Genomic DNA, 14,324 nt, shown 5'->3' on the forward strand with positions numbered 1-14,324 from the left:
TCTGTACTGTGCCAGTACTGAACATTTTTTGGTGGATTGCCCAATCCGTCCTCCACGTCTGGGAAACGCACGCTCGCACCCAGCTCTCGTGGGTGTGGCGTCTCTTGATGCTAAGTCGGCTTCTCCACGTCTCACGGTGCCTGTTCGGATTTCTACTTCAGCCAGCTCTTCCCTCTCAGCCGTGGCCTGCCTGGACTCTGGAGCTTCTGGGAATTTTATTCGGGAGTCCTTAGTGAATAAATTCCGCATTCCGGTGACCCGTCTTGTCAAGCCACTCCACATTTCCGCGGTCAACGGAGCCAGGTTGGATTGCACCGTGCGTTTCCGCACGGAGCCCCTCCTAATGTGCATCGGACCTCATCACGAGGAAATTGTATTTTTTGTCCTTCCTAATTGCACTTCTGAAGTTCTCCTTGGACTACCCTGGCTTCAACACCATTCCCCAACCCTGGATTGGTCCACTGGGGAGATCAAGAGTTGGGGTCCCTCTTGTTCCAAGGACTGCCTTCAACCGGTTCCCAGTACTCCCTGCCGTGACCCTGTGGTTCCTCCTGTATCCGGTCCCCCTAAGGTCATTAAGGACTCTGCCTGCCACAGGAAATGCCTCTCCCCCCCTCCCAGTCCCATCAGGCAAGCCCCTGTGTCCCCTCATGGCCCTCGTCCTGGTGTCACACTGCCCAGTGCCAGGTCTCGCCCTCTGCCCTCTCTCCCCATTCCTACTCCTGCTGTTCTGCCTGCCGTTGAGGAATCCCTCCATCCTTTCCCGGTGTCCTCATCCCAGGGGAGGCAGTTACCGGATAAAGAGAAGGGGAGACCTAAGGGGGGGGGTACTGTTACGCCTAGCGCTCCGGGCCCCCGCTCCTCCCCGGAGCGCTCACGGCGTCTTTCTCCCTGCAGCTCCCCGGTCAGTCCCGCTGACCGGGAGCGCTGCTCTGTCATGGCCGTTGGGGATGCGATTCGCACAGCGGGACGCGCCCGCTCGCGAATCGCATCCCAGGTCACTTACCCGTTCCCGTCCCCTGCTGTCATGTGCTGGCGCGCGCGGCTCCGCTCTCTAGGGCGCGCGCGCGCCAGCTCCCTGAGACTTAAAGGGCCAGTGCACCAATGATTGGTGCCTGGCCCAATTAGCTTAATTGGCTTCCACCTGGTCCCTGACTATATCTATCCTCCTCCCATGCACTTCCTTGCCGGATCTTGTTGCCCTTGTGCCTAGTGAAAGCGTTTTGTGTGTTTAAAGCCTGTGTACCAGAACTTCTGCTATCTCCCCTGACTACGAACCTTGCCGCCTGCCCCCGACCTTCTGCTACGTCCGACTTTGCTTCTGCCTACTCCCTTGTACCTCGCCTATCTTCAGCAGTCAGAGAGGTGAGCCGTTGCTAGTGGATACGACCTGGTCACTACCGCCGCAGCAAGACCATCCCGCCTTGCGGCGGGCTCTGGTGAAAACCAGTAGTGGCTTAGAACCGGTCCACTAGCGCGGCCCTCGCCATCCCTCTCTGGCACAGAGGATCCACTACCTGCCAGCCGGCATCGTGACAGCCCTTCTTGTCCTCAGTGTACAGAGCCCTGCTTGTCCTCAGTGTACAGAACCCAGCTTGTCCTCAGTGTACAGAACCCAGCTTGTCCACAGTGCACAAAACCCTACTTGTCCTCAGTGTACAGAACCCTGCATGTCCTTAGTGTACAGAACCCTGCTTGTCCTCAGTGTACAGAGCCCTGCTTGTCCTCAGTGTATAGAGCCCTGCTTGTCCTCAGTGCACAGAGCCCTGCATGTCCTCAGTGCACAGAGCCCGGCTTGTCCTCAGTGCACAGAGCCCTTCTTGTCCTCAGTGTACAGAGCCCTGCTTGTCCTCAGTGTAAAGATCCCGGCTTGTCCTCAGTGCACAGAGCCCTTCTTGTCCTCAGTGTACAGAGCCCTGCTTGTCCTCAGTGTACAGAGCCCTGCTTGTCCTCAGTGTACAGAGCCCTGCTTGTCCTCAGTGTACAGAGCCCTGCTTGTCATCAGTGTACAGAGCCCTGCTTGTCTTCAGTGTACAGAGCCCTGCTTGTCCACAGTGCACAGAGCCCTGCTTGTCCTCAGTGTACAGAGCCCTGCTTGTCCTCAGTGCACAGAGCCCTTCTTGTCCTCAGTGTAAAGAACCCTGCTTGTCCTCAGTGCACAGAGCCCTGATTGTCCTCAGTGTACAGAGCTCTGCTTGTCTTCAGTGTACAGAGCCCTGCTTGTCCTCAGTGTACAGAGCCCTGCTTGTCCACAGTGCACAGAGCCCTGCTTGTCATCATTGCACAGAGCCCTGCTTGTCCTCAGTGTACAGAAAAATCCAAATGGGTGTTCTCACAATTGGGGTGGGTCCCAGAATTCAGACCCCACAGTCATAAACTATGCATCACTATGTTCACACATACCGTACACATAGGGGGAGATTTATCAGTAATAAGAGAAAGAGTTGACCAGTTGCCCATAGCAACCAATCAGATTTCTTCTTTAATTTTTTTAAAAAGGCCTCTGAAAAATAAAAGAAGTGATCTGATTAGTTGCTATGGGAAACTCAGCAACTTTTCCTCTGGACAGGTTTTGATAAATCCCCCCCATAGTATTTTGGTCAGTATCTTTCTCAGTATTTTAAACCAAAAGAGTTGACCCATCACACAGAAAAGGTGTAAATATTTCCATTATAGTTTTTCTCTGGGTTGGTCCTACTCCTGGTTTTGGTTAAAAATAATAAAGGAAAATTCGGTGTTTGAACACAGCCTATTTCATCCTCTTAGTATAATATTGGTGCTGATAACTGGCATATGATATTGTAACTAGAGATGAGGGAATCGAATCAGACAAATTCGAATCCCTTATGAATTTCAGGAATAATTTGATTCGCAACGAATGTGAATATCGCCGCTTCATTAAACAACATTTAGTGCGGTCCAGGCTCCAGGGAATCTATAATGGCAGATTCACATGTGAGGACATGGGGCAAGGAATCCTGGGAAGGTGGGAACAAGGGTCGGCGGGATGACCCTGAATCACATGCCGCATTCAGCCTATCAGCAGCCAGTCACCCCTGTGATGTCACAGCCCTATATAATCGGCAGCCATATTGCGGCCAGTCACATCAGCATTCTATTACAGAGAGAGGGACAGCCAGTGTGTTGCACAGAAAAGCATTTTTACAGCAGCGATTTACCTCCCTGTCACATCAGCATTCTATTGCAGAGAGGGACAGAGAGCAGTGTGCTGCACAGAAAAGCTTTTTTACAGCAACGACTCACCTCGAGCCCAAATCTAGCTTTGAAGCAATGATAGGGAAGGGAGTGAGATTTAGAGAGAGAGTGCAATTTTGGGTGTAGTACACAGCAACTGTGTGCTGCAGCACTGGTGTGTACAACAACTGAAAAACTTATAGTAGCCAGCCAGTTAGGATGAGCAGAGCACTAAAAGCATATCGTCCTCTATTAAGTGTAACCTGTGCGAACATCTAAGTGGTGTACTATTTTGTTCCTGTTAAAGTCTTAAGGGCCTAGATACTGTGAAAGGCCAGGCAAAAGTGCACACCGGCTGGTATTGTAGACAAATACTGTTTTAAGCTTACTGGAGCGCATTGTCCTCCCCCCATAAGTGCATACCACAAACTTACATCTAAATGGTGTACCATTTTGTTCCTGTTAAAGTCTTAAGGGCCCAGATACTGTCACAGGCCAGCCAAAAGTACACACCTGCTGGTGTTGTAGACAAAGTTTGTAGACAAACTGTTTTAAGCGTAGTGAAGCGTATTGCACTCCCCTCATATATACGCACTAAGTATGTCAGGCAGAGAAGTGCCAGAGGAGTGGCAGAGGCCTAAATTCATCAGGCAGAGGTCGCAGCAGACTAGGGACGAGTGGCAACAGGAGTCGCAGCGAGAGGCCTGAGTCCCGGTATCAGCTAGCAGTTATGTCTCGACCAGCAACCCATCTGCAGTCATCGATTGGTTAACACTGTCATCCACTTCATCACACGTTACATCTGACACCCCCAGTCAACAGTCGGTGGGTTCCTCAGACACAACCCTCAGTTGGCATGGCCCGAGAGCAGTCCCTGTCCTCCCATTGCCTTGGTCCTATGCTGTTCCCTCCTCCACAGAAGTATCTTATGCTGTGCGTTCAGCTCCACTATTTAGTGAGGACGATCTACTAGAGGACAGTCAGCAGCTACTGCCCAGCCAAGAAGTGGAGGAGACATCCGTCACTTTCTCCGTTAGGCGGGCAAGTAGTGATGAGGAGAGTGGCATGGGAGGTGGTGTTGCGAGCGTTCAGGCTCCTGAAGCAGACACTTTTAAGGAACCTGAGAAGGACATCAGTGATGTGCAGACACAACTCAATGATGATGAAGACAATCGCACTTGGGAGCCGGGTGCAGAAGGGGCTTCCTCATCATCAGGAGAAGAGGGTTGCAGGTTTCCCGTGAGGCAGCAGCTGAGCCTGCAAGGTGGTAGCATGGTTGACAGTCAGCGTGGTGGCGGAAGTGGAAAGTCTGGAGCCAAACTTGCTTGGGGTAGACCACCTGCTTTGCAGCAGGCTACCTTCCTGGGAGGTAGTGGAACAGGGGTTCCTGTAGACGGCGGCAGTAGCAGTCAATCAGTGCGGACTGTTGGTGGGAAAATCAGCTCCTCAAGGTGTGGCAGTTTTTCATCAAGCATCCGGAGGATGTTAACCTGGCCACATGCAAGATGTGTCAGCAGAATGTGAAGTGTTGCCAGAGTCCCAATGTTGGAACCACGGCCCTGTGTCAACATATGCAGCATCACCATAAAGCGGCAAGGAGAACCGTAGCTCCAAAGTTGAGGTCCAGCCTGCTGCATCACCCAGTGGCACGCCGGTCACTGTTTCAGTCAGCCAAAGCTCCACCACCTTAGCCGAAGGGAGCTGTGTGACGCTGTGTGTCATACCCATCTTCTGTCGCTCCAGATGCTCCTGCTTCTCCTACATCGAGTGAGTCATTCTGCCAGCAATCCATCGGTGAAGCCATGTCCAAGAGACAACAGTATGCGCCACTCATCCAATGGCGCAGAAGCTGAATGTGCTCCTGTCCAAGTTGCTGGTGCTGCAGTCCCTCCCTTTTCAAGTGGTGGACTCTGCACCTTTTAGAGAACTGATTGCTTGTGCCGAGCTGAGGTGGAGAGTCCCAAGCTGTCATTTCTTTGCAAAGAAGGCAGTACCAGCCCTGCATAATTTTGTGGACCAGTCCTTGAACCTGTCAGTATGTACCAAAGTGCAGGGCAGTGCCTACGTGTAGAGCTGTAACTACAGTCAGTGACAACATGACCTTTACGGCCCACTGGGTGAATATGGTTCTTGCACAGCCACAACAGCAACTTGGACAGGTCATGCCGCTTCCGCCTCCATGCTCTCAGGCCGTTGGTCCTGTGACAGTGTGCAACTTCGCCTCCTCATCCTCCACCGTGTCCTCAGCCTCCACTGCAGTGCCCCTCCAGCATACCATGTTTGCAAGGCATGGCGGTGTCACGCTGTTCTTTAAATGGTTTGCCTTGGCGAACTGAGTCACACAGGGGAGGAACTGCTAAAAGTCAAATCGAATCATGGCTAGAAATCAAATCATGGCTTACTCCACGAAATCTGGAAATAGGAACCATGTTGACCGACAACGGTGTCTTGTCGGTGCTGAAACAAGGAAGCCTGAGCCATGTGCCCTGCATGGCACATGTGTTCAATCTGGTTCTCAAGCAGTTCCTGAAGTGTTCCCCCATTTTCAAGACATCCTAACAATGGGAAGGAAACTTTGCATTCACTTCAGCCACTCGTACACCGCAAAGCACACCCTCCTTGAGCTGCAGCGTCAGAATGTTATCCCACAACATAGACTGATTTGTGATGTTTCCACACGTTGGAATTCCACCCTCCATGTTGGACCAACTATACGAACAGAGAAAAGCCATCAACGTTTTCTTGATGATCCAAGAGCATAGGGGGACTCTGAGTAACTTCAATGTCAACCAGTGGCAGCTCATATGTGACACTTGCCGTTTGCTCAGGCCCCATTATTAGTCAGTCGCCAGGATTACGGGATGAACAACATCATTCCACTGCTTCATCTACAACAACATGTGTTGGAAACAATGGCGGTCAGGGCACTGGAGACCAGGCGCCTACATCTCATGGCCACATGAGCCCTGTGGAGACTGAACTGGAGGAGGGGGAGGGGCACAGTGGAGCACAGTTTAGGTTTCACTAGATGGGTGGTTTTTCTAGTCATCCTACAGGAGAGGAGGAGCAGGAGCAGCTAGAGGAGCTAGAGGGTTATGAGGAAGGCGAGACAGAGGACCCAGACACACCATGGCAGTATGCAGTGGAGATGGAGACAGGGAGTCCCTCCGAGTCACTTGCACAAATGGCACGATGCATGCACAGTTGCTTGCGTAGTGACCGCCCAGTTGTCACCATTCGGCATCGGGAGGACTTCTCTCCACCTTATTGGACCCCCTCTACCGGCACAAAATTGGGGCCTTTTTTACACCCACTGAGAGGGAGGACAAACTGACCTACTACAGAGACATCCTACGTAGTCAGTTGGCCGATGCCTATCTGCGCCATCATCCATCCTCTCACAGGTCTGACTCGAGGGGCCCTCTGCGCTCACCTCCCACTGCCATGGCTGCTGGGGAGGGGTAGGGTGGCAGGAGCAGTACCAGCTCCATCAGCAGCAGCCTGAGTCTTCAGTTGCTGAAGAGCAGCTTTCTTCACCAGCATAGTGAAGCAACTCATCAGCAGCAGGTAGACATGGAGCAGGACCTGAACCAGCAGGTGGTGGCATACCTTGACCAGGCCGACACACCTCGAAGATCCGCTAGAATTCTGGGCAGCCAAACTTGATTTGCTGCCGCAACTTGCAGAGTTTGTTCTGGAAAAGCTGTCCTGCCTGGCCAGTAATGTGCCATCCGAGCGTGTGTTTAGTGCGGCAGGGGCCATAGTAACCCCAAGGAAAACTCGTCTGTCCACAAAAAATGTGGAGAGACTTTTGTGAAGATGAATCAGGCATGGATCAGCCAGGATTTCCACCCACTAATGCCTGATGCATCAGAGTAAATTGACCATGGTGTCACACCAACACTTCACTAATATGGAGAGTGCTAAACATATTTAAGGCCCTGCTCCCCAATTACAGACATTCCTCGGCATCAGACCACAAGTAAGTATTGAGGATATGCATTAGCTAAAACTTAGCTTTTCTTAGGATAAAATATATGTACCCAAAAAATTTTGGAAATCAAACAAAAGGAAAAGTGTGCAAAAAACACCATGTGCCACCTACACCACCAAGTATTGATGTGATGCAAAGAACTCTAAAAGGTGGAAGGGAACAACATATGGTCCATTGTAACAAGTGGGGGTAAAAACTTCCCATGTTAGGCCCTACTCTCGCTTTATTAATTCCCTTCTTGGCAAGTGTTACTCACCCTAAAATGGGCGGCCCCACACAGGAAATTCTCCCTATTTCCCCCTACAAACATTGACACTTTCCAGGGTTTTTAGGTGCAAATAGAGAAAGTTTCCTTTGTGGGGCCGCCCTTTTTAGGGTGAGTAACACTTGCCAAGAAGCAAATTAATAGGGCAAGAGTAGGGCCTTACAGGGGAAGTTTTTACCCCCACCTGCTACAATGAACAATACGTTGTTCCCTTCCACCTTTTCGAGGAAAGTGTTACTTGTCTTAAAAAGTGCAGCCCCACACAGGAACCAATCCCTATTTCCTCCTAAAACCCAGGGAACTGGCAGTGTTTGTAGGTGGAAATAGGGAGATGTTCCTGTGTGGGGCCGCCCCCTTTTTAGGGCGATTAACATTTGCCAAGGAGGGAATTAATAATGCGAGAGTAGGGACTTACATAGGAAGTTTTTACCCCACCACCACCAATTACAATGGACCATATGTTGTTCCCTTCCTCCTGTTAGAGGTCTTTGCATCACATCAATACTTGGTGGTGTAGGTAGCACATGGTGTTTTTTGCACACCTTTCCTTTTGTTTGATTTAACATTTTTGGTCCATATATTTTATCCTAAGCATATTATTAAAAGTTAAGTTTTATCCTCAATACTTACTTGAGCACACTAACACTTTTACAAAAGAGACCGTTTTCTTCTGCCTACCTGCCTCAGCTACTATTCTGATCCTGCCACCCGCCTGATGTCACACATCTGATGCCAAGTTTTCCTTTTTTCTCCCACCTTCATCACCGGGTACAGTACTGGTATTGCCACCCACCACACCACTCTCCCACCACATCCCCGAGTCACTTTCAGGACTCCTGATGCTGCTGCGTCCACCTCCAGGCTGTCTCATTCTGCCACCATATATTCTCCTCGTGCTGATGCCAGCTCCAGGCTGTGTCGTTCATCCACTATATGGTCTCCTCATGCTGCCACCAACTCCAGGCTGTGTTATTCAGCCACTAGATGCTGCCGCCAACTCCACTCTGTGTCATTCAGGCACTATATGGTCTACTCATGCTGCTGCCACCTCCACGCTTTGTCATTCAGCCACTATATGGTCTCCTAATGCTGCCGCCACCTCCACGCTGGGTCATTCAGCCACTATATAGTCTCCTCATGCTGCCGCCAACTCCAGACTTTGTCATTCAGCCACTGTATGGTCTCCTCATGCTTCTGCCACCTACAGGCTGTGTCATTCAGCCACTATATGGTCTCCTCATGCTGCTGCCATCTCCAGGCTGTGTCATTAAGCCACTATATGCTGCTGCCAACTTCACGCTGTGACATTCACCCACTATATGGTCTCCTCATGCTGCCGCCACCTCCCCGTTGTGTCATTCAGGCACTATATGGTCTCCTCATGCTGCTGCCACCTCCACGCTGTGTCATTCAGCCACTATATGTCTCCTCATGCTGCCACCAACTCCAGGCTGTGTCATTCAGCCACTATATGGTCTCCTCATGCTGCTGCCTTCTCCATGCTGGCTTACTGGCTTATTCAGCCACTATATGGTCTCCTCATGCTGCCGCCACCTCCACTCTGGGTCATTCAGGCACTATATGGTCTCCTCATGCTTCTGCCACCACATCCATGCTTGGTCATTCAGCCACTATATGGTCTCCTCATGCTGCCGCCAACTCCAGGCTGTGTCATTCAGCCACTATATGGTCGTCTCATGTTGCTGCCAACTCCAGGCTGTGTCATTGAGCTACTATATGGTCTCCTCATGCTGCTGTCACCTCCACGCTGTGTCATTCAGCCACTATATGGTCTCCTCATGCTGCCAACACCTCCCCGCAGTGTCATTCAGCCACTATATGGTCTCCTCATGCTGCCGCCACCTCCACGCTGTGTCTTTCAGCCACTATATGGTGTCCTCATACTGATGCCACCTCCAGGCTCTGTCATTATGCCGCTCTGCGGCAGTGATTCTAATAGCGATGCCTCTGATCTCCATGTCATACTGAATGACAGTATTATTTCACTAACTCAGCACACACCCAATGTGTGTTACAGCAAGGCAAAGTGTTCTACACGCCTTTTGAGGCTCTCTATAGGCCAGAAATAGCCATTTTTAGTAGCCATTCGCCACAAATAATTTTGGACCGAAATAAAGGAAAGAATAAAAATTCGGCGAATCGGCCAAATCGAATTTTTCAAAAATTAGCTCATCTCTAATTGTAACATGTATGTACATTTATTGTAAGTTTATATTACTATAAACTACTAAAACACCATATTTGAGGACTTTTTTCTAGCTGTCAGGTTTATAATCAAGCACAAGAAATACATGCAATTAACTTAGTGGAAGAAAGTAAATATCTAAGAATTCTCTTGCCATTAATCTCATCTTACAAGCCAAACATTATGCCTGCTCCACCCTGATCAAACCCCAAAAACAAACAGCTCCTGGTATGTGCAGGTAGAAGTCAGTGATTCATCCCGCGCTAGTAAACAGTGTGGGCACTAAACTGCTGCACTCATAGTATTAATATAATGCAACAAGGATCCTCATTACCTACATCCACTGGATGTAAGATTATAAGCACAAAAAGCTACACAGAACTTTCAGGTATTAAAGGGGTTCTTTTGTTTCATCTGACTAAACAGTCATATAGGTTTATATACCGTACCTATATACTGTATCCATAGATAAATCCATATGGACAGATGTATGTAGACAAAAAGTTGCCTCTTTAACTGAGCAAACAAGCAAGAGTACTCATATTAAATAAAAGAGCAATGATAGGAGAAAACACCAAAAAAAATGAGCATGGTGGGCAATATTGAATAGACACGGTTACGCTGTTGTATTATGGTTATGGGTACAATAAATCTATAATAAGCATGCATCCCCCACCACCGATGCTTTCTATAACCCCTTCACCAGTGATTGATGAACTGCCATGTATCTGCATGCAGCAGCCTTTAGTCCTTGGAGGGAGAAGTGCTCCTCTTATATTTCCCTTGTATGCTTAGTATATTAGCCAAACAGCACAATATTTGTTTTAATTGGTATTCCAAGAATTTTTTTATTTGACTATGCTACAGGGGCTGGAAAGTTAGTGTAGTTCATAATATAGTGTCTGTACCTGTGTGTGACGGTTTTATCACAATTCTTCTGTGATTTTCACCCCACTATTTCTTTTTAACAGCGTACAAAATTACTGTTGTCTCAGATTTTTCCCAGGTTGCAATGCGGCCGAGACCTAACTCACTAGTCAGCTGATGACAGGGAGCCTGTCTGCTTCAATGGGAGCGATCGCTTGGTGGGAAGGGATCAATCTGCAACTAATGCAGCAGATGTAGGCACCATGATTGAAAACCACAGGTCTTTTGTTTCAATGGGTGGGGTGGCTGATGTGTGGGAGGGAGGAAAATGGAATTGTGGGATTTGTAGTCAAAAAAAGAAAAGTCAAACAGGAAATAGAAGTTCACAATAAAGCTAGCCACAGTGTTTTGGTAATCTCACAACATAGCCATTTAGCCCCAAGACAAGCGCAGATCCTTCCAAACATGTCCATTACTGCCTGACAGGTACGTACTAAAATCACCTTATGGTGGAGAACCCCTTTAACATTACTGTAACTTTAAAAATCTTTTATTATGTCACACAGACACATCAAAAGTTTTGATCTGCAGGGTCTCGGTATTCAGACCCCTATCGATCGCTAGGACAAGTATGTGGCTAAGGGCTTCCCTCCCCGGCTCACCGCTTTATCTTTCTTGCTGTAGGAAACTAGCTCCATTGACTTACTATAGAATCCAAATCCTGCAGCAAGACAGGTAGGGTAGTAAACCAAGGAGTGAAGGCCTCGGTCACGCACGTATACCGAATAATTCTAGCGATCGGTGGGGAGTCTAAACGTTTGACAAGTCTATGTGACATGTCAGAAGTTTTTTTTTTTTAAAGTAACACTTTAAATAGAGCAGCTTAGTTTTATTGTGTACCAGGTGTAGTACTTTGAGGCCCTGTTATATGGCAGTCAGGCTATTGGGCCAGGTATTTAGATGTACCCTTATGTGCTGATTATAGTTAATCCCCATTTGCTGCCTATTTTCTGGCCTATTGAATCATGTAAAAAAAAAACACTGTTTATGGCCATTGAATGCATTGTGTGTTTTTTGATGTCATACATATATGATATTAGTAAAAATCTGTAACTGTGTTGTAGCTGGTATATTCGTATGTCTCTATGTATTCATCTTCATTATCTTATATTTTTTTTCTTTTTCAGTGAGATAAAAGTAAAACTGAAAAAAGAGAGCAGTAAGAGGGAGATCCTGTGCAGTCAGAGCCATCTGAACAGCAGTCATTGCATACATTGCCTGCAGCCCTTCCAGTTCCTGATCAACAGCAAACGCCAGTGTAAAGACTGCCAGCTAAATGTCTGCAAGAACTGCAGCCGCTACAACAAGAAAGAACAGGGCTGGGTGTGCGATACATGCAGAGCCTCCAGGTAGGAGACTGTAGTGTTACCTACCTCCCAACTTCTAATGAGAGCAAAGATGGACAAGCCACACTCTCACCACACGTGGTTGGCATCGGCTAATGAACAGCAACTATCCTGCTCGTGATGACCAAGTTTTGTGGTGACACGGGGTGTTAGTAAGAATACCTGATCATTTTGTGATTACAGGGCACCATTATCCTATACACAGTCCGAGGTTTGGAGACAGCTTCTCCTGGGCCAGACACGGGGAGTGAATGAACACACAGTCGTCAGGTTACGGATAACTGTCTTTACTGGATGGGTGCAGATGGTATTACACATACAGCTGGCCTTTGATATGAGAGTGGAGCATAACCCCTTGGGAGCCCTGTTGTCTTGCTGAGACTAGTGGTGCTTTCACCGGACAGAATTATAATAACTTGAGACTGAAGATTAAATCATGGTTTCTAGGGTCCTGTCAAGGCACTGAAGACTTGTCCGCAGGGGCATGAATATCCTCATTGTGAGTAATCTTTGCAGGATGACCAGTTGAGGGATTAGACTTGAAGCAGGCCTCTCCTCAGAACACACAACACACAGCACACCTGAGCTAGCTGATGCTCAGGAACCACACTAGGGTGAACTAACGGTGGACTGACTAACTCCTCCCCTGCACCTTACTATACAGGGGAGACTTTTAAGGTTCTCATTGACATGGGGTACACTGCACAGTCTCATGGGTTGCACTCTTAAAGGCACAACAACATATAAAACACATATGCATAGAAGAATAATAAAATAAATTTAAGCAAATATATTATTTGATACTATATTACATACATAATTAATTCAACAGCTGAACTCCAGTGGGCCCAACACCTTGTGCTGCCGAGCTGCCCGAGACAGTCCAAAGCCACGGGACAGCTTCTGGTGCTGGGACCCCAAACATGCCCTTGGTCACGTCATAACTACGCCCACACATGTGAAATGGGAACTTTCTCTTTAACGGCAATAATGTTGTCAGCCTGTCACCTGAGTTTAGGACGACCTCCTATACACAGGAGACAGACTGACAATAACCACCATCATTACCACTACAGACCATATCATTGATTACAAGTTACTTCTGATGACTCTCAAGTGACGTCTTTTCTGATCAGAGTCGGTCACTTTCCCTTTTTGCAATCCAGCTCAGATTGTCATAAAGATTTTTTGCAGCTGTGACTCATCTCTGTCCAACCTGACAAAAAAAAACATTTCGGGCTCTGCACTTTTCCAAGACCGATAGTGCCCCACACAGTAATAATGCCCCCCTTGGTGTCAAACACAGTAGAGTGAGTAGGTAAGTGGGTTGGCAAAGATTAGGTACATTTCTTCCCATTATGTAGTTAGATCGCTCCAGTAGGAAGACAGGTCCCTTTCGGTAGTTTTCACCATTACGTAGGTGCCCAAATAGGTTGTCACATCCCCCCACCCCCTACCCTAGATAGCTGCTCCCTGTATGTAGACTCCTCACAAGATAGCTGCACCCTGTAGGTAGACCCCCCTGGAAATAGTTGCCCCCGGTAGGTAGCCTCCTTAAATAAATTTCCCCATGTAGGTAGCAGCCCCCTATAGATATGACTCCCACTGTTGGAAGCAGCCCCCTATAATATTCCCCCCACTGTAGGTAGCAGCCCCTTATAGATATTTGCCCCAATGTAGGTTGTAGGCCCCTATTGTAATAGATATTTCCCTCACTGTAAGTTGTAGGCCCCGATAGTAATAGATAATTCCCCACTGTAGATAGCAGCCCCCCAAGATTAATAAGAAGAAAACACAAAAAATCATACTCACCTGGTTGTTGGGTCCTGCGTAGTCCAGGACATGGCTGCTCCTCTTCTCTCCTTCCATTTCTCACACTCTGGAGCATGACATCACTTTTGTGCCAGAGCATAGTCAAAGAGAGCAGCTTCTTGATTACTGTCAAATAATGCAGCCGGCAGAAGGACAGCGGCAGCCAGAAGCGAGACGACAGGCGTGGGGCCCAAATTGGGACAGTTTGGGGTCTGTAAAGCTACAATAGAAATTTATGTAATTACCTAATGATAGAAAATCCAGATTACTATTCAATTTTCATATCATTTGATGAATGGTAACTTGAATTCTTGAGTTTTGTAAAAAGCTCATTAGGATCAGTATAGCTTGTCACTACATTGTGGCTCATTGTAGCAGACAGGCTTACATTGAATTGCTGTACCTATTTGCCATGATCACAGTGGCCATCTTCTACTACCACTAAGGGGAGCTCTCAATCTCATCTCAATCTGCTCAGCTCCTCCTGCTCTACAACATGCTGCAGACAGATCCGACTGCATGTTCAATGAGACAGGCTCCCATTAAAGGGATATTCTGCACGGGATAAGATGTCTCATA

The 14,324-nt window shown here is 48.1% G+C and overlaps 1 protein-coding gene across 10 annotated transcripts in view; it reads left to right on the forward strand.

Annotated features, from left to right (window-relative positions):
• Nucleotides 1-14,324, forward strand: part of MLPH (melanophilin) — a 190,016-nt gene that overhangs the window by 126,382 nt on the left and 49,310 nt on the right. For all 10 annotated transcript variants that reach the window (XM_056534921.1, XM_056534920.1, XM_056534922.1 and 7 more), the window contains one exon: nt 11,715-11,936. In XM_056534921.1, the coding sequence (XP_056390896.1) occupies nt 11,715-11,936 (222 nt within the window). The remainder of the gene's footprint in view (nt 1-11,714; nt 11,937-14,324) is intronic.

This window comes from Hyla sarda, chromosome 8, assembly GCF_029499605.1.
Source record: "Hyla sarda isolate aHylSar1 chromosome 8, aHylSar1.hap1, whole genome shotgun sequence".
NCBI lineage: Eukaryota > Metazoa > Chordata > Amphibia > Anura > Hylidae > Hyla > Hyla sarda.